Source organism: Anomaloglossus baeobatrachus, chromosome 2 (assembly GCF_048569485.1).
Source record: "Anomaloglossus baeobatrachus isolate aAnoBae1 chromosome 2, aAnoBae1.hap1, whole genome shotgun sequence".
Lineage (NCBI taxonomy): Eukaryota > Metazoa > Chordata > Amphibia > Anura > Aromobatidae > Anomaloglossus > Anomaloglossus baeobatrachus.
In genome coordinates this window covers 654619274-654641172 of record NC_134354.1, presented here as the reverse complement: position 1 = coordinate 654641172, position 21899 = coordinate 654619274, and the positions used below count along the sequence as shown (strand labels likewise).

General features: G+C 47.5%; 1 protein-coding gene across 1 annotated transcript in view; it reads right to left on the bottom strand.

The window, feature by feature from the left end:
• LOC142292010 (retinol dehydrogenase 7-like) overlaps positions 1-21899 on the bottom strand; it is a 106982-nt gene that overhangs the window by 12123 nt on the left and 72960 nt on the right. Inside the window, exon 3 of the mRNA XM_075337048.1 lies at positions 5987-6245. Within this exon, the coding sequence (XP_075193163.1) occupies positions 5987-6245 (259 nt within the window). The remainder of the gene's footprint in view (positions 1-5986; positions 6246-21899) is intronic.

Genomic DNA, 21899 nt, shown 5'->3' with positions numbered 1-21899 from the left:
TGCCCTAGGGGGTCCCCACCAGTGGCCTCCTTGGTGTTATAAGTATTATGGCGAAACTGTTATATCTAATTTGTCTCTCTGTGTTTTTCACAGCTTTTAAGCCAATTAACATGAATTTCCGCTCACGCGACCAGGCGTGGCGCACTCAAGTGGATAAAGTCTTCCAAGAATGTGGGACCACAAGTTCTAATGTTATTAGTGACCCGATTAATATACAAAATCAATCCTTACAGCTTTCCATGCAGAGATTCAGGGAGTTGTATAGGAGGAGGATTCGCCTATGGTGGAACCGTGCTTTCCTAATAAAATATACGGAGAATTCCTGGGTACCCCGGGGACTCCGGATTCAAGTATTCCCTTCCTTCCCCATGGTCGAGGATACATTTAAGAATGAGTGGGAGACCAATTTGCAATCATGCTCCCTTAAATGCATGGACCTCCTGTCTAAACACAACAGTACGGCATTGGAGGCTCTTGAATCTGAACTGGAGGGTCTGGAAAGGACCATCCAGAGCCTGTGCTTAGTTGATGCCTTTGACAAATTTAACCAAGAAGTTGCTGCTGATGCCCAAAAATGGGAAAAAGAAGTTTGTGACCTAAAATCAAAAAAGTTTCAACGTGACGCCCAGGATTACTCTTCGGGGACAGCCTATAGGTGGAGCCATCGGTTTAACCGAGGTCGAAAATTCTCAAGACAAGGGCCCCCCTCTCATTCTCGTTCTCGTTCAACTTCACTTTTTTCAGAGTCATCCCTGGAGGAGGCACCATCGGGCTCATCTGACAGGACACGCAGCCTTGCAAATCCCACTGGTGCTATAACCCGAAGTCGCCAAAAGACATCTGACGTTCCTTCCAAACCACTCGGGGGAATTAACAATAAGGGTAAATTGCAGGTAATCAATTTATCAACACATGTCCTGTCTTATGATGAGCTTGATGTGCTCTCCAGGGGGCTTAATTTTTGTCCGACCAATTCCTTTGATCTTTTTTTAGCGCTAAAGGACACGAATTTATTTGCCCGGAAATTACTTCTCAAGAAGTTATATTCACGGAGACAACAACATAATGATCTGGACGAGACCGAGAGGGGCGCCCTTCAGGATCTACAAGATCTACTTGAGGAACAAAACTCTAATTCAGGTGGGTCTTCTGATTTTTTACGGCCCAGATCCACGCGTTTCCCCCCCATGTCTCTTTGCTCGGCCATCGACATTTTCCTCAGATTGGTGACCGAGGACCTCAAAAAAGTATCTACAAAACGTAGGCATGATAATTTAACTCATCGGCAGAGGTCGGCGGTCACCTCTCTACAGAGTTATGATGACATTGTAATCAAGGGGGCAGACAAGGGGGGGAACATAGTGGTCTGGCCAGTAGATAAATATGAAAGAGAGGCATATAAGCAACTGAGGGATAAAACAACTTATGCACGTTTGAGTTACAATCCCACCACTTCTTTTTCCCTTCTCTTAAAGAAAATTTTGACACAGGCTCACCAAAAAGGCATCATTGACGAGAAGATGCTCCGGGGTTTGCTCACTAGCTGTCCACGTGTCCCCACATTTTATCTGTTACCCAAAATCCATAAAGATGCCCTCAACCCCCCGGGGCGTCTGATTGTGTCCGGCATAGGAGGGTTATGCGAACCAATTTGCAAATTTGTTGATTTTTATTTAAAACCTTTAGTTGAAAACTTACCCTCCTATGTCAAGGATACCACGGACGTCCTGAGGCGTCTTGATGGCATCTCTATGGATTCAGATATGCTCATGGTTTGTGCCGACGTGGAGTCGCTCTATACCTGCATCGGACATGCGGACGGTCTGGAGGCGGTCCGCTTCTACCTCTCAACCTCCGGTCTCGATGGCGCCATGGCTGCCCTGGTTCTGGAGCTGCTCGACTTTGCCCTGACACACAATTTTTTTGTTTTTAAAGATCTTTTTTATCTGCAGCGGCGCGGCACTGCGATGGGGGCTTCCTGCGCGCCCGCCTTTGCCAACCTCTTTCTGGGTTTCTGGGAGAGGTTGGTGTTTGGGGACGGTGGCGCTGTGGGGGGCTCCCATGTGCAGTGCTGGCTCCGCTACATTGATGATATTTTTATTATTTGGCAGGGCACTGTCGGGCAGCTCAGCCAGTTCATGGATGACCTCAATTCCAATTCTCTTAATATCAAATTGACATATAGATCCAGTAAAACACAGCTGGCTCGATTTTTTGGATATTAATATTTATGTGGATGCGTTGGGGGGCATTCAAACCGACGTCTTCCGCAAGGACACGTCGGTGAATGCCCTCCTGCGCGCATCCTCGGGTCATACCATGTCAACCATACGCGCCATCCCGACCGGACAGTTTTTGAGGATGAAGCGGATCTGCTCTACTTCTTCCACCTTTGAAACCCAGTCGTCCGATCTCCGGTGCAGGTTTAGAGCGAGGGGGTATAGCAATAGCTGTATTAAAAAAGGCTATTTGCGTGCAAAAAATACCCCCAGAGAACATCTTCTCCAATACAAACAACGTCGGCCAACCATGGACAGTGAGATCCGGTTTATTGGGACATTTAATCATGAATGGGACACGATGAGGGGAATCCTTGAGAGGCACTGGCCGGTGTTGTTTACCGAGCCTACCTTGGCCGGAGTGCTTCCTAGGAGACCCCTCATGACGGCTAGACGGGCGAAGAACCTGGGGGATCTTCTGGTCAGGAGCCACTATATTCCCCCCAGACAAAATCCTTTTGGGTCTAGGGGTCCCCTCCGTGGCTGCTTCCCATGCGGCCATTGTGCCGCATGTGGCAATATCATCAGGGCACCTACATTTGCCTCTTCGGATGGTAAAAAGGTGTTCTCCATCAATGATTATATTACATGCAGTACCACACATGTGGTTTATTATGCCACATGCTCGTGCTCCCTGATCTATGTCGGACTCACCTCCCGTGAGCTCCGCATTAGGGTCAGGGAGCACGTGAGAGACATTCTTGCGGCTGCCTCAGTGGAGGACACCACTTTGCTGAAAACATTGCCCCGCCACTTTAGAGCTGTCCATAATTGCAGCCCGAAATCCCTACAGATCAGGGGCATTGATGTCATCCACGGGGGTGTTCGGGGCGGCAATCTACGCAAGATTCTCGCCCAGCGGGAGTCGAGGTGGATTGTCTCCCTGAACACCCTCGTGCCCTTTGGTTTAAATGAAGTGGTGAGTTATGCTCCATTCTTATGATGTTTTTCTTCTCCTTTACTTCCATCCATGCATATCTTATTGGATAGACTGTGGAGTGGAGTTTTTATACTCCACTGCCTTAGTATATTATTCTCGGGTCCTCTGTGCCACACATGATGTGTGTGGCACAAGTTATATATAGTTTGTATAAGTGGTCTAAGGTGGGCTTCCTTATTTTAACGTTTTGCTTTTATCTGTTATTTACTTTTTCCATTTTATTTCTGCCCTTTTTAGGTCCCTTCTATGTTCCCTTCTTTTGGACAAGATTACCCTGCTACTACACATTGACTCCATTGTGTCATTGGTGGTCTTAATAATTGCAATCTTTGTTTCATCTAATGTATTGTAATACTTACACATTGTCTGACCGCCAGTGTACGTCTTTCGTGGTCACCTGACTGTGGTGTTGCGCGTCCCTCGGCGTGCTGACTGCGGGCGGCTGCTGGGAGCGAGCCTGACTGGTGCGCGCGCCCCGGTACCATAGTGACGCGTCCTGTGGTCCCGCGCGTGCGCCGTACACAGCAGGCCCCATGTTCCCTGCCGCCTTCTGTACTCCGGCGCCGGCGCACGCGCAGTATACACATCCCAATCAGGTTGATCACATACACTTGTTGGCTCCTAAATAAAAACGGTGCATATACGTAGCATTTACACCTCCTTTTGATAAAGAAGGAGGCTCCCTGCCTCTACAGCCTGCCCTGCCACACTACTCAGGTATTGTTCACGTCCCCTGTTTTTCTGAATGCTGGGCCACCCATGCTGGGATAAACCCACTGTGCATATTTATGCTGGGATAGCATTTTCCTTCCTTGTCCTAGCCTGGGTGTCCCTGCGGCGTGGTGCTATCACTGTTATGGTGTGCCTGTATGGAGAAAGTATATCCTGATAATTGTCTCTTATATTTAAGATTCTGACATATAGCACGCCGCTGTACGTTTGCTGCTTTTTTCTCCATGGGGCTGTCACCTTGTCACTGAATCACCACGCCACATAACTGTGGAATGTGACGCCCTTACACATATTTACCTCTGTATGGTATATGGGCAGGTTGTGTGGCATTGGTTTGCCCACATTTTTTACCACTTTTTCTATATTTCCACATTCAGGCTTGACTTGTCTTATCATATGTCTTTTGTACCAGTTGTCTTTACACGATTTTATCTAATAAAATTGAATTTTTTACGTGCACATTGTTGCCTGATCTCCTTTGTCCTCCTATCATGCATGCTATTTGGAGTAGGCTCCTGCCCTAGGGGGTCCCCACCAGTGGCCTCCTTGGTGTTATAAGTATTATGGCGAAACTGTTATATCTAATTACCATAAAAAAGTTTATTTGACAATTATTATGTAATAAAAACCCAATAAGAGATAAAAAGATTAAAAATTGTGTGCTTGTCTGAAGGATCTCAAACCTATAAAAAGAAGAGGAGAATGTTGATGGTATATGGAAAGGGCCTTTGAACCATATGTTTAGTGGACAGAAAGTGAGAACAAAAAATAAAAGCAAAAATAGTGAATGAGCTGTGTATGAACATTATATTCTTAATAAAATATTTGAGTGATCAACCAACACAGCAGCAGCGCAGGGTTATCACAATTCTTCCCACACATTGCATGTAATCCAGCTCGTGGCGCCCATGGACCCGCAGCAGCTCGTACCCATATATCATCTCTTATATACCGTTCTAGGTGAGCATTCTCCCATATTTTCCCTCTTAATCCCTGGATAAGGACCTATTTCTTTTTAGCTCATTACAGCACACAGACTCATTGACTTGCATTGGCCCTTTTCATCCATGCAGCCATAAAAATGGACATCTCTGAGTTTTGCATGGACACATCGTCCATTGTAAAACATGAACATTATAGATTATAATTGGTACATCTGTACCCCAAAAATGGATACAAAACATATAGGCCACACGAACCTCTAAGTGAGCCATTGCAGGGGTTGTCCACTACTTGGAAAACCACTTTTCATTCCCATGTTTTACCCCATTAAAATAAAAAATTATACTCACTCACTTGAGGCTCACTTGAGGTTGTTATGTTACCCTGCACCCAATCACTGCTGGCTTCTCTCTTTACCTGCCTTTGGATAGTATAAGTAATTAACAGGAAGTGAGTGTTCAGCCATAGCTCTCACTTCCTGTTGATTACTCATTACTGAAGCTGGGAAGAGAAGTTGGCGGTGAGTGGGAGGAGCGGGGGTCGCATGAAATCACAATCAAGGAGGGGACACAATGCTGAGAGCATAGCAAAGGTGCCAGTCTGGGGGGATAAATATACATTTATTTCTTTTTTTTACTTTATAAAGCACCATTGATGTGGTTGTCCAGTAATGGACAACATCTTTAAGTCTGTATGTGTGTTGAATAAGTGTCCTCCAACTTCTTAAATAAAAAAAGACCATGGGCACCGACACCGCTGAATGGCACCGGAATGGGAGGTGATAATAATGGGCTCAAACATGGGGAAAGAGAAAGGGTTGTCCTAGTAGTGGCAACTTCTTTACTATGTGGGACACCTAAAAATGTATATATATATTAGCCTTCATCTTTTATATTTGTGCCTTTCTCAGACATTGAAAAAGTCATAACTGGCTTAGTATGCTTAGTATGATGTCCTGAAAAAGTGGGGGCTTTGCCAGATTGAGCATTTTATAGTTTTTAAAGTTTTTGGATACCCGTCTCACATTTCATATGTTCGTTATATTTTTTATTTTGTCTTCACTGCAAAGCAGAGGAACTTGGATTTTTCTTACCTGAGAGTATCTGAGAAAGATTCGACACCAGCCTTAGATGGGCAATATCCTCCCCCAACTACTGGCAGTCTTCCGCCACAGCTGGAAACATTGACAATTCGTCCCCTCGCCTTAATGACTAAAGGTAACAAGTTCACGGTCACATCAAATAGTCCCACAAGATTTATGTTCAATACTTTAGCAAAATCTTCTCTTGTTGTCCACATATTGGGACCGAATGCAAATCCAAATCCAGCATTGTTCACAAGACCCCATAAACCTGCAAATAATTAATGGTAACCGATTAACAATCTCCCTAAAAAAATTTTGTATTAAGCTATTTGAGCTATTTATGGGTTTTTTTAGGCTGTTGGTCTTGCAGATGAAGAATACACCACGTGCAGAATTATTAGGCAAGTTGTATTTTAGAGGATTTTTTTTATTATTGATCAACAACAACAACATGTTCTTAATCAACCCAAAAGACTCATAAATATCAAAGCTTAATATTTTTGGAAGTTGGAGTGGTTTGTTTTTTTATTTGGCTATCTTAGGAGGATATCTGTTTGTGCAGGTAACTATTACTGTGCAAAATTATTAGGCAACTTAATAAAACCCAAATATATTCCCATCTCACTTGTTTATTTTCACCAAGTAAACCGATATAACTGCACAAAATTTAGAAATAGACATTTCTGACATGCACAAACAAAACCCCAAAAAATTAGTAACCAATATAGCCAACTTTCTTTATGATGACACTCAACAGCCTACCATCCATAGATTCTGTCAGTTGCTTGATCTGTTTACAATCAACATTGCGTGCAGCGGTCACCACAGCCTCACAGACACTGTTCCGAGAGGTGTACTTTTTTCCCTCCCTGTAGATCTCACATTTTATGAGGGACCACAGGTTCTCTATGGGGTACAGATCAGGTGAACAAGGGGGCCATGTCATTAATTTTTCATCTTTTACACCTTTACTGGCCAGCCACGCTGTGGCGTAGTTGGATGCATGTGATGGAGCATTGTGCTACATAAAAATCATGTTTTTCTTGAATAATACCGACTTCTTCCTGTACCACTGCTTGAAGAAGTTGTCTTCCAGATACTGGCAGTAGGTCTGGGAGTTGAGCTTCACTCTATCCTCAACCCGAAAAGGTCCCACAAGTTCATCTTTGATGATACCAGCCCATACCAGTACTCCACCTCCACCTTGCTGGCATCTGAGTCGGAGTGGAGCTCTCTGCCCTTTACTGATCCAGCCTCTGGCCCATCCATCTGGCCCATCAAGAGTCACTCTCATTTCATCAGTCCATAAAACCTTTGAAAAATCAGTCTTAAGATTTTTCTTGGCCCAGTCTTGACGTTTTATCTTATGTTTCTTGCTCAAAAGGTGGTCGTTTTTCAGCCTTTCTTACCTTGGCCATGTCCCTGAGTATGGCACACCTTGTGCTTTTTGATGCTCCAGTAATGTTGCAGCTCTGAAATATGGCAAAACTGGTGGCAAATGGCATGTTGTCAACTTCACGCTTTACTTTCCTCAATTCATGGGCAGTTATTTTGCGCCTTTTATGCCCAACAGGCTTCTTGCGACCCTGTTGGCTATTTGCCATGAAACGCTTGATTGTTCGATGATCACGCTTGAAAAGTTTGGCAATTTCAAGACTGCTGCATCCCTCTGCAAGACATCTCACAATTTTGGACTTTTCAGTGCCCATCAAATCTCTCTTCTGAACCATTTTGCCAAAGGAAAGGAAGTTGCCTAATAATTAAGCACACCTTATATAGGGTGTTGATATCATTACACTACACCCCATCTCATTACAGAGATGCACATCACCTGATTTACTTAATTGGTAGTTGGTTCTCAAGCCTATACAGCTTGGAGTAGGGCAACATGTATAAAAAGTATCATATGATCAAAATATTCATTTGCCTAATATTTCTGCACACAGTGTATAAGCAGCTATTTGTATATTACAGAAGAATGCAAGCCCCATCCACGAACATCAAATGAGAAGAACGCCAGCACTCCTAGATGTAGTGACAATAGTAGTCGGGGTGAATACGTAAAGTATTTTTATTTACTATTGAACCCTGCCATTTTTCTTGTTGCATAGATAAATGAGGGTTGTCAGTGGTTGCCAATGCTCAGGATCCATATAATGTACATGACCCTGGAATTGTAGATTCCGGCCAATAATAATTAGGCACACACACCCCTTTTCCAATTCCCCCTTATCTGCTAATAACCACTCAGACACCAATTTATCTTTGGATAATTTTGGCCATAGCAGCCATTTATTAAACAAATACATAACATGTAAAATTTTGCATTGTGGTAAGGTCCTTGAAGCTAAAACCCTGGTGATTCCCATAACCAAGCCATATAACCAAATTGCTCCCAGCCGTTACCCACACTGGCTCAGGAGCACCAAAGTGTAAGGGTTATTCCTTCATTAACCACCAAAAACACCCACGGGGGCCCCGACATACCCCGTCGGGATCCCCCAAAAATCACCAGGTGACCAACCATTCTGCCAATGAGGGGATCCATACCCGGATGGGTTCCCCGAACCAATTTAGAACCAACTTCAAGGACCCACCAAAAACCTGCCACCAGGCCACTACGACCCGATAAACTTCCATATCGCCTCCCACAAAACTTGCAGCCCATTGCGAACTCAAAGTCTTTAGGGAGGGCGGGTGGGACTCTCACTGGTGTCCCAGAGCGGGAAAAGTGCCGCTCCTCCCCCAGCTTCACCTTTTTACTATACCCTGACTTACTCCCCCTCCCCTACCCGTGACATCATGACCTCCACTCCAATCAGTGTCATGCTGGCCTCCACACATGCCCGGGGGAGGGGGGGGGTCAGTGCTCCGGCCATTCTTGACCCTGGAATTGTAGATTCCGGCCAATAATAATTAGGCACACACACCCCTTTTCCAATTCCCCCTTATCTGCTAATAACCACTCAGACACCAATTTATCTTTGGATAATTTTGGCCATAGCAGCCATTTATTAAACAAATACATAACATGTAAAATTTTGCATTGTGGTAAGGTCCTTGAAGCTAAAACCCTGGTGATTCCCATAACCAAGCCATATAACCAAATTGCTCCCAGCCGTTACCCACACTGGCTCAGGAGCACCAAAGTGTAAGGGTTATTCCTTCATTAACCACCAAAAACACCCACGGGGGCCCCGACATACCCCGTCGGGATCCCCCAAAAATCACCAGGTGACCAACCATTCTGCCAATGAGGGGATCCATACCCGGATGGGTTCCCCGAACCAATTTAGAACCAACTTCAAGGACCCACCAAAAACCTGCCACAACGAGGGCACCTTGATAACCTTCAAGTGCCTGAGACCCCCCCTCAATAGCAAAGCTCGCTCAATACCTCCCTGCAATCCAAGTGCCCACAATCAATCCGTACTGCATTCAAATGCACCCCATCCGCCTACCAAAATTCGTCATCCTCTCGCTCCAGCTCAAAAAGCCGAGCTGCGACTCCCACGTTGCAGCCCCCAAATTTTTTGAGATAACCCTATTAACTTTCACCCGCACCTTATTCAGCTTCTCCACAGACCATGCTTTCCGCCCAAACCCTTCTTGGAACAATGTCCCACCACACAATTATCACGCCTGGAAAAGACACCCATAACCGCAACAAGTCATGCTTAGTATCTTTATCAAAGTCCGAGAAAGCCGCTCACCCAAATAGGTCCCTCGACGCGTAAAACCAAAATGTCAGGGGGCCTGCCCAAATGAGCATAGTTATGCACCCCCTGCAACACCGTATTCCACCCCATACCCCTGATTCCAACCCATCTGACAGGAGCCCTATCCCTCCGACAAAATTTTGCTGTCTCCTGTTCCTTCTCGTATCCGCTCTCTGTGTTCCCCAGCACACATTAGAATGGCCCAAGATCCAGACCAGGCTGGAAAAACGGGGGGGGGGGGGTGTCTGAAAAACAAAGCACTAACAAAATTACCAAGTAGCTCCAATACCACCCCAAAGAATGACACCCCCCCACCCCCCCCCTCCATCAGAACCAGTCTTCCGATCAATTGCCCCTGAAACATTGCGAACCCACGACTTACAACGCTGAGACTTCCATCGACCAATCTGTTTAACTGTCTTAGCAGGGAGACCACACCCAGAGGTTTCCACTGCCATCCCAAGACGAAAAGAATGCAACGCAAACCTCGCCAACCAGACCCAATGATTTCAAACATGCCCACAAAACACTAATGAACTAATATCTGGACAAAAAGACCCGTCCTCGAGACATAACAATGGGCCATCCTGACTCGGGTGGACCTTTGCAAAGCTCAAAACGCACTGCCAATGGCACATACCTGATGCCATAACCTTCCCTAAACGAACCCGCCTACCCCCACTTTATCCATTTTTGATTTCTGGATCCAAAATTCGATCCCCATGCTCCAAAAATAGGACGTCACTATTACCCAAGCCCCCGGGGCACGTCACCCTGGGAAATACCAATTCGCCAATACACCAAGCCCCGAAAAACCGCCAACGAAAAGCCAACCGCAACAATGATACCTTAATTCCCTACCCAAACATTCCAATAAGCTAAATCACACAGGCCGTCTACCTATGGCCCCTATGCACACCCTTCAACGCCTGAACAACCCAAAAATTTGTTCCCAATCCTGTACACCTCGCAACCAGAAACCAAATGCCAACCCTGTAATCAAATGACTCAACTTCGTGGAAGACCAACCTGTTATCGCCACTCCCCCGATTTCCCAGGAACAGTCCTAACTGGGAATCCTCATTCATCATGCCACCACCCAACCACCACTCCCAGGAACCCATGTGGCCTAATACGCCGCCCACGTGGTACCAGTCAAACTGCCTGAATCCGTGGTCTTGCTGCTTGAAGACCACGCTCCAAAGCTGCGCAGGGGACTACAAGCTGCTGCCGTCCGCCACTACCGCAAAATCCCGGAAACAATCTCACTGAAACAGGAAAGGAAATCCGCTATTAGGTCCTCTATACCTGGCACCTGAGCTGCTGTGACCCGTATTAATTTCCCAACAAATAAAAAACCAACCGCCGCAACACCCGAACAACTTGGGTAAAATATGCCGAGCCGTTATTAATCACTAGCACCACCCCCATATTGTCCCAGTTGAACCGGATCTACTTATTCCAAAACTGGTCACTCCCCAAATGGAGTGCGACCATCATCGGAAAAAATTTCCAATAGCGACACATTCCTTGTCAACCCCTCCGCCATCCAACTTTCTGGTCACCAATCCGCACATCACTGACCCTGAAAAAAGGCCCCGAAACCTGAGTCACCCGCAGCATCCGTAAACAATTCCCATTTGAAATTAACCACTACCTCATCCTTAAGCAACGAACCACCATTGTCCTGCTCCCCAAAAAATTCTCCCCAAACCAACAAGGCCGCTCAATGTTCCTCCGACAAACTTATGTAGGGGTGAAGAGCAAGCACTCCAGCTGTCGCGCAAGCTAGCCGACGTGAAAACTCGGCCCATTGACCTTACCCGACACGCAAAATTAAGTTTCCCCCAATAGCGATTAAACCTCCTTTAATTGTAACTTCCTCACCCGGCATGCCCTTGCTACCTCAACCTTAAGCGTGGCAACCTGTCGTCAGGAAGCCGAACCTCCCAAATCACTGAGTCAATTACAATGGCCATAAACTAAATACAGGTATTTGGCCGAACAGTTCTTCCCCAGGTGCCAAAGGCACCCCAAAGCCTCTCGCTATCCATTCCATTGCTGCTAGAATTCTTGTGCCTGTGCCGAAACAGCCAATCCCACACACCGACAATTCATCCCGGTAAGGTACCAGTGATGCCAAACCAGAAACATCACGCCCCCCCCATTCTAAAAAAGAACAAAAGGTTTCAACAAATGTGCACGATACTGCACTACCCATTGGCAAGCAGGGGTCTCCAAAACAATTTCCCTTCCAAAAACAAACTAATAACGAACACAATTTTGGATGAACTGGTAAGAGCCGGACAGCTGCCTCAATATCCATCTATTGCCATCAACATACCCCTCCCACAACTCTTTACCTACTTTGTAGCCTCATCAAACGACGTATACAACACCTAACGAAGCTCAGCCAGTATACCATCATTCGCTGACCTACCCCTGGGATGAGGCAAATGGTGGATTAGCCGAACTTTACCTGGCTCCTCCTTGGGCCCCCCCCCCGAATGACGAAACCACAAAATAAGAAAAGGTAGGGGGGTGACTAACTGTGCCCCCCATTCTCCCCAACGCCACCTCCTTTCCTAACTTTCCACCTACCAGCGCCAAATGCTGATACACCGAGGGGAATTCCTGGTTGTCCCTGGAACTTCAAAAACAGGGGAAGGAATCCTGAAACCCTCCCCAAAACCCAACCTCAAACCTCAGCTTTGGCCCTAACAGGATCCCTATTTAAGTACGGCAGCATCGCAACTAAGCTCACCGGTGTCTGACCCTTGGACATCCCATGGGATGCTCCGTTACAATAGGTGCGGAGATGTCCAAACAACGACAAGTGTCACTGGCTTGCCTTCCCCCTCATTAACTTACCAACACGAACTTGACTTCTAGGACCCTGTCTGTCCGTACTGACCACCGGCACCCCAACTTCCTGACCGGCCGGGGAACCCTGCCCCGCCCTGAAATGACTGCCCATATCTGGCTGCCACCATCACCCGCAACCACAAGCCTATATCCTTCTGATCCCATCTTATGGATGGACGGTCGCCATCCTCTGATGACACTGCTCCTCATAACGGATCCAGGTCTACCCCCCATAAATCCTATAGGCCTCACCAATCGAGCCCATATAGCAAAACCACTGAAAACTATTCTCTGGCGCCTGTCGCCAATTACTCTTGCCCAAACTGCAACGCCTTAAACCTATTAGCATAAGTCTGAGGAATCAAGTGCCATCGCCACTTCTCCCCATCTTCCTTCTTGCTATCGTCTTTTCCCCCTTTGTCAAAATAAATTTTTGCCACCTCCTTACTCCTTTCAGTCTGAACTGCCACTAATACTGGGGAAGAGACACTCCCAACTGGACTCACTAGCCGCAATGACGGACAAATTAACCCAAGCCGCCACTGGCGCCGGGGTTTTCCTGGCCCCTAATCCGGGCCCGCAACTGGCGAACGCAACTTCAATTCTGACAACTCCCCACTCAACGCATTCCCCCTAACACCCGCTGGCACCCCCAAACCGAACCCCAGCTGACCCGTCACCCCCCCCTTTACTGTGTACCTAAACAGCATGTGAAGACAAACAAAACATGTAATCATACTCACCAGGCTGCACAAAGGTATAACCTCGCCAGCCGGACCACCTGTATCCTGACGTCCCTCCTGCCGATCTAGCATGACTTGGCTCCTCCCATCCGACTCTGCTCCATTGCTGTTTTAGCCGCACGGCCCGAGGCCCCGCCGGCCGCATATCCTGGACCTGACGATCAGTAGCGCCGACCAACAGGGGGAGCTGCATATTATCCTCAGGGCTCTCCAAGCACGGCCCCCCCTGCTCCGCTCCATGTGGCCCCTCTCCCAGACAGGGCCTCTGTAGCCGCAGGCCCTGAATGCCAGGCCCGATGTAGTTCCGACCGCAGCCGCCTGGCTCCGCCCACCTCACAGGGATCCATCCGGGATACTATCGCTGCAGGGAGGAGAGGCTCAGGGCGCTCGGCCGGTACATCACCAGAGCGCCCCGCCGCACCGCCGACGTCACTCGCCGACAAGGCAGCAGCAGGCCCCGCCCCCAACTCCAGCGTAGGCCTGCCGACTGCCGCCGGGCCCAGCCGCCCGTCTGAATTCCTCCCAGGCCGGGGCCTGCCGGACCTCGCAGCTCGCGGCGTCCGGCCTGGAGGGTCCCCGGAGGGGGCTTCTGTGGCGACGCTGGGCCCTGGGAGTCAGGTCAGGTGACCGCCTCTCTGCCAGTCCAGACCTCCGGGGGCGCCGCTGTCGCAGGGGTGCCGTCCCTGCCCCCCCCCCGGACTCCCACCGAAGATCCTTGCTATCAGGCTCTGCAGCCACCTGGGGGGATGGTCCCAGCAGCAGCTCTCAGCCGCTCCAGGAGCTGATCCCCGGCGTCCATAGCAGGTACAGGGATGGGGACTCTCACTGGTGTCCCAGAGCGGGAAAAGTGCCGCTCCTCCCCCAGCTTCACCTTTTTACTATACCCTGACTTACTCCCCCTCCCCTACCCGTGACATCATGACCTCCACTCCAATCAGTGTCATGCTGGCCTCCACACATGCCCGGGGGAGGGGGGGGGTCAGTGCTCCGGCCATTCTGGACAGAGGGTATTTTCTCTTTTTATCAGATAGAATCATTGTTGACAGTGCTCAAATGTTGCATCATAACTAATGACAATTGCTTCTTGCTTTAAAAAAATGGCTATTACCTTTTTGGCAGGCTAGTCAAGCCTTGTATGGCCTGCACTAAGAACATTTTCTCAGAAAGTGGCTGTGTTTACATGGAGCAGTCACACTGCAACTGAAAATTAAAACATACCTTTGCTACTGCGGTCTTTCCAGTGTTTTCCTTTTCAATCGACCATATGGCCTTACAGGTGAAAAAGCTATTTCACTGCAAGATTAATTGTTTATGAAGGGCAAAACAGTGAAAAAACTGCGATGGTGAAGGAAGCTACAGGTGTGACTTCAGGTGTGTGCGTGACATTTACTAGTTTCAATCAATCGCTGCTGGTTCTCTTCATAGATGAAGTAGTAACACTCAACACCAAAGTTCACTTGGCAACCGAACTTGTTCAATTTATTCTTCACACCATTATGACAGACATGACCTCATGCTTCATGATTCTGATTCTACTGTCTCAGGGGCACTCTCTCAATGTGTCCTCCGCTAGCTTGGTACTTTTCCTCAAGCTGCCAGGTGTGTGTCTCCGTTCCCCCCTTTTCCTCACACCTTTGTCCGCTTCTGGGCCCCGACGGCTCGCTAGTTGCATGACTCTCTAAGCCCACCAGGGTGAGCCATAGGTTCTGGACCTCTCAAGGTTACCTCAGAGTTCCCTCACTGTTCGTGAAACCGTGGCCATGTTTTCTCTTACTCGATCCCTATCTATAACTGGCACCCCACAAGGCCCGCACTACTAGCCACCTGATACTCCTCCTCTACTTCAACTTAACCCTGTCTTATCTGACATCTAATCTACCACTGCTCCTTCCCTACTACTAAGTGGCATCTGCTGGTGAATGGCCCCAGCTCTACTATATCAGAAACCTACACTACGCTAGCAGCATTTACATGTTCACACACTCTTATAACAATAAACACTATATATAATATTGTTGTGGAGGACCTTTCCATCAAATACTTAATTAACCTCTTGACAAGGGATTGTGGGAAATAGGTTGATTTGCCTTACATAATTCAGGTTTCAGATCATACACATAACACAGATTTAAAGATGGCTGCCATTTCCTCTTCTCCACACCTTGCCTGGAATGCGAGGAATGTCCAGATGAAAGACCACCATATAAGGGAGGTCAAGCTAAAGGACCAACCCCCAGGTCAGATGACACCATGGATTCCTGCACTGAAGTCAGACCCGTTCATCAACAGCAACACGGATCTCCACATTGGCTAGCCCATGAACTGTCCCACTAAATGGGAATATCTGAACTTGTGTGCGCCCCTAGCCTATATCAAGAGGACCCATGATAAGATTAGATTAATTTTATTAAATTAATTATTTTAATTTAATTATTTTATTTATTTATTAGATTAATTTAATTAAAAATTAGTCTAAGATTAGACCCATGCTTCTTCTCAGTCTGTTCGGTGCCATTTTTACTGTGACCAAAAAGAGATTCGACTGTGTCTGGTGTGAATTCTTTACGCATGCACTTGGTCTATACCAATTAGGCCAGGCAGTAGGCAACTAGTGATCTCTGGTTAAGAGTTCACCCTAACATTATTAGCGCCAACGTGGAGCCATCAGACATCGACACCCGAAAACCCTTGGAATCGGCAATTGGAATGGCAGGATGAGCTCCACACCTTGAGAAAGGAGATTGATCGCCTCCTAACATTATTTTGCATGGTAAGTCTGCTGATTTTTATAATCTGTAGTCTTCCCTGTGTGATCTCGGGGTGTGTGGCGGCACTGATTGCCTGACTGTGTCCGGTTTTCAGGATCTCTGTACACGGCAGACGGGTCTCACGGCTGCTGGCCATATTAATTGTGGAAGAACCATCACGTGTTTAGTTGCCTGCTGCCTGTTGTGTGTTGTTTCGTGGGGAGAGTGACTGGTAGTTAAAAGAGCAAGTGGGTTTGTGAGCGGTGTCTGGAAACAAACAGAATATTGTCTGTCACATGGTAAATGGTGTTAATGGTGGTGTCTGTGATACGGTTTTTGGTTCTAGTGTAGTGCCCAGCTCAGACATATTGAGTGCAGAGCTTTTTGTAGTGCCAAGCTCAGACATACTGAGTGCAGAGCTTTTTTGTACTGCGAAGCTCAGACATACTGAGTGCAGAGCTTTTTGTAGTGCCAAGCTCAGACATACTGAATGCAGAGCCATATGAAAGTGTCCAGCTTTGCTAGACTGAGTTCAGAGCCTTGCTTTATACATAAATCTAACGTTTTTAAAGTTTTTTTCTGGAGTGAATCGGGTGGTATAGACACCTTGTAGCCAGGCGTGATACAATTGGTGTCTTTGTGAATTACATGACTTAGAAATCAGACAGGGACCACATGACAGAGTAAGAAAGAATTTGGAAGTGTATGCTGCAAACCCTAGGTTTTCTTTAGTGTTTCAGTTGTGAGTCATCTCCCCATCTCTGTTTGTCTGTTGTTCTTATCTTGGTCTGCATAGAGAAAGATTGTTTGGTGTTGTTTATCTTGGGAGAGGATGGAAAAATTGATGAAGTTTTGTCGTATTGGCAATAAGCCAAATTCAGATGGCAAATTAGACCCATGCACATTAGTTGCAGCTCGTGAAGGAAAGAGTCATATTAAATAATGTACAAAACTTGTGAAATTGTGTGGAATGCCAGCAGGAGGAAGATTGCAGCCTCTAGAGTGGAAGCTTGTGTTAACAGAGAGAAAAGGTGTTTTGGAAGACAATGGATTGCTATCTGCTGCTTGTGCATGGGGAAGAGTTTCTGAAAGATTATATTAAGAGAATTGGGTAGAAGAAGTGAGGAAAAAGAAAGACAGAGTTTTAAATTATGTGTATTACAAGAATGTACCTTGTGAGCGATCACCTCCATATAATGTTGATGCTGTGGTATGGACCTGTTCTGGTTGTAGTTTTAGAAATCCGGATGAGAATTAATTTTGTTGTGGATGTGGTGACTCTAGGCCGCAAAATGGTGGAGAAAAGCCATGTGCTGAATCTGCTGGTGGCCATCTTGGTACACAGAAAAAACACTTCCAGAAGGAGGCATATGAGGTTGCACTGAATTGCTGCATATATGACATGGGTAAATAAGAATTAGTGATGTGTCGTTCGCGAACGAGCCGATTCTTTGAGCCGGCTCTTTGAAGTGAACGATATGAGCCGAATCATCAAAGTGAACGAGACATAAAGAGCCGCTTTTTTTTTTTTTTCTCTGCTTCAGGGGGAAGCAGGAGATAAGGAGAAGAGTAAAGTAAACACAAGCTCTGGGCAGGAGCTGACACTTAAAGCTATACACACATAGTGGTTCTTCCTTAAGGTCCAGTCACACTAAGCAACTTACCAGCGATCCCAACAACGATAGGGATCGCTGGTAAGTTGCTAGGAGGTTGCTGGTGAGCTGTCACACTGCGACGCTCCAGCGATCCCACCAGCAACCTGACCTGGCAGGGATCGCTGGAGCGTGGCTACACGAGTTGCTGGTGAGCTCACCAGCAACCAGTGACCAGCCCCCAGTCTCCTAGTTACAGCACACATCAGGTTAATTAACCCGATGTGTGCTGCAGCTAAATGTGCACAGAGCAGGGAGCAGCGCACAATGCTTAGCGCTGGCTCCTTGCTCTCCTAGTTACAGCACACATCGGGTTAATTGCCTGATGTGTGCTGCAGCTAAATGTGCACAGAGCAGGGAGCAGCGCACACTGCTTAGTGCTGGCTCCTTGCTCTCCTAGTTACAGCACACATCGGGTTAATTACCTGATGTGTGCTGCAGCTACATGTGCACAGAGCTGGAGCCGGCAGCACAGGCAGTGAGAGCGGAGGAGGCTGGTATCAAAGGTAAATATCGGGTAACCAAGGACAGGGCTTCTTGGTTACCCGATGTTTACATTGGTTACCAGCCTCAGCAGAAGCTGGCTCCCTGCTCACTGCACATTAGTTGTTGCTGTCTCGCTGTCACACACAGCGATCTGTGCTTCACAGCAGGACAGCAACAACTAAAAAATGGCCCAGGACATTCAGCAACAACCAACGACCTCACAGCAGGGGCCAGGTTGTTGCTGGATGTCACACACAGCAACATCGCTAGCAACGTCACAAAAGTTGTTCGTTACCAGCGATGTTGCTAGCGATGTTGCTTAGTGTGACGGGGCCTTTAGTTCAGTGGGCACAATTGAGTACCAGGGAATGATGTGCTAGGGTTAAGTTTTCTGACCTCGACTGGCACATATGGTAATGTGTAGGAGGAGAGGGGCTCAGCTTGTTTGCTGATAACAATGGACCCCTGACATGTTCATTTAACCCTGTAAGGTTTTCTTTCTGGCATAAAAAAGAGAAAATCATTGATAATAGCCATGTCTCCATTCCTTCAATGTTTAGTGGAAGCTGCTGTGTGTGTGTGTGTGTGTGTGTATGTGTGTGTGTGTGAGTGTGTGTGTGTGTCTGTGTGTGAGTGTCTGTGTGTCTGTGCATGTGTGTGTGTATTTTTTTTTTGTGACCACAATTGATATTTTTTTACTAGTTTGGTGACTACATACAACATATTCATTAGCCTCTATATGCATGTGTCTGTGGCGTTGTGGTGTCACAATTCTCGCAGTTAAGACTTTTTTTCTATTTCTGTTAACAAATCCTGGCATTTTTAGATGTAAATAGATCTGACATCTGCACACATCTATAAAACACTTTTTTTTGTATCGCTTCCTAATTATCAGTGGCGTAACTAGAGTCTGGTGAGCCACAGTGTGAAATTTAGACCTGGGCACTCCCCCACCTGTCACACTCCGCGCGCACACATGTTGGTCAGATCATATGTATGGGCCCCGTGCATATATGTCCCTTATCCTGGTATATATGGTGTTCCCCTCCCACCACCATAGTCATTCAATTATTATAACGCATCCCCATATTCCTCCATATATCACAATGTACCCTCATAGTCATTTATATATTATAATGCATCCCATAGTCCCCATAGTCATCCAATTATAATAATGCACCCCCATTATCCTCCATATAGTATAATACTGCCTCACAGCCCTCCATATAGTATAATGCAGCCTCACAGCCTTCCACATAGCATAATGCAGCCTCACAACTCGCCATAGACTATAATGCACCCCCCTCCTCCCCCATAATCCTCTGGCGAGCGTGTACTCATTAAAAAATAAATCTGTACTTACCTCTCCTGGTTTCCCCGCAGCCTAATGTGACTCACGATATCGCCACAGCGATGTCACTGTGGCGATATCGTGAGTGCATCGCCACGTGTGACCCGGCAAAATCGCCCCACAATTTATCGCTGGTCGCAGTCGCGAAGTTTTCGGTCCGGACCGAAAACCACGCAACTGCAATCTAGCGACATCGCTGCATGTGACACCTTCACACCAGCGACTTCAGGAGCTGCACTATAGCTCCTGGAGACACTGGTGTGATGCTATGGCATCACACAGCAACATTGCAGGAGAAGTCGCAGGTGAGATCGTCACATATGACATCTCACCCGTGACGTTGATGCGGTGGGCGGGGTCACACGGTCATCAGCGACGTTGCCCACCACATTGACATGTGTGACAGGGCCCTTACTTTAATTCAGAGATGGGAAACTTCAGGTCTTGAGTGCCACACACAGTGTAGATGATTCAATTATCAACTGTGCAATACTAAAGACCCCGTCAGACAGGGAGGTATCACTGGCGATGTTGCTGCAACTTAGTAGGCATGGTCAAGTTACAATGACATCGCCAGTGTGTCGCCTTGTGTGACAGGGCAATTTCCCGCTGCCACCGCTCATCTCCTGAATTCGGAGGTTGCCTAGCACTGCTGGGAAACCTGGCGATGAGGAGCAGGCGATCTGAACACATTGCCGCGTGTGACGCAGCAATAGTGTTCTGACACACGACGGGAGCCATACAAAGTATAGCTCACTGCCTCGCCTGGACTACAGGCATGTTCAGAGGCGATCCTCCACCAGTGTGACAGTACCATAAGGAAATCCTGAACACATGACCTGCAACCCTCCAGACCTGGAGGTCCTCACCTCTGCTTTAGTTGATCAATGTGTGATTGCTGTAGGGCAGCACCCGACACCTCGGATGATCAGCTGTTCTTAATGTTGGCCAGATTTGCCGTTATGAAGGTGCTCCATCTTGTATGTAGTGACAGCGGCTAGATACCGCACATCCGCCCTCCAGCCATCACACATTGATTACCTATAGTAAGGCCAGACCATCAATGTTAGGACAACCTCTATACATTTGTTTTATGTGCAATACTACCTCAATGACATTTATTGTCACTTAAAGGGAACCTGTCAGCAGAAATTTCGACTTAAACCTAACAGATTCCCCCTCTGCAGCTCCTGGGCTGCATTCTAGCAAGGTCCCTGTTAGTATTGTGGCCCCTTTCTGACCCAAAAAAAGAGTTTATATCGAGGTACCTTTTTGGCTTCTGATTCTCTAACTGTGTCACGGGGGCGGGCTGCCTGATGGCCGTTATTCTGCCCCCTGTTCCTGTATGCCGCCCCCATCGCCGATTTCTATACTTCTGGACGCCGCCCACTGCTCCAGCCATCCCCGCGCATGCCCAGTGCTCATCTCTCGTGGATGAGCACTGTGCCCAGTGTCACCGGTGGTGACGTGCGCGCAGGGTTTAGATTATGGGCGGTGCTGTGATGTTAATTACCAAGCAACCGCCCATAATCGCGGGACCGCGCATTCCCCCTCGGCCTGCTTTCTGCGCAAGCGCGCTGCAGCTGAACTCACGTCACCTCCTTCCCATCTTGCCCTGAAGCAGGAAATAGATGGGAGGAGCGCGGAGCAGTGACTACACCGATCAGGAGGAGTTCAGCTGCAGCGCGCTTGCGCAGAAAGAAGCAGGCCGAGGGGGAATGCGCGGTCCCGCGATTATGGGCGGTTGCTTGGTAATTAACATCACAGCACCGCCCATAATCTAAACCCTGCGCGCACGTCACCACCGGTGACACTGGGCACAGTGCTCATCCACGAGAGATGAGCACTGGGCATGCGCGGGGATGGCTGGAGCAGTGGGCGGCGTCCAGAAGTATAGAAATCGGCGATGGGGGCGGCATACAGGAACAGGGGGCAGAATAACGGCCATCAGGCAGCCCGCCCCCGTGACAAATTTAGAGAATCAGAAGCCAAAAAGGTACCTCGATATAAACTCTTTTTTTGGGTCAGAAAGGGGCCACAATACTAACAGGGACCTTGCTAGAATGCAGCCCAGGAGCTGCAGAGGGGGAATCTGTTAGGTTTAAGGCTAAGTTCACACATCCTGTTTTCAATCCGTCAGGTCCGTCAGCAACAGATCAGTCATTTTCAAGATGTCAACTGATGCAACTGATGTGTTTTTCACAGGATTCCTTTCACAGGAATCCTGTGAAAAAACTGATCAGTTGCGTCCGTTACATCCGCTGTGCGTCCGTTTTTTGACGGATCAGTCATGATCCGTCTGTGTTTGGGACAGCCCAGTGGGCGTGCCAAGCATGCTGGGCATGCTCAGTAGAGCATG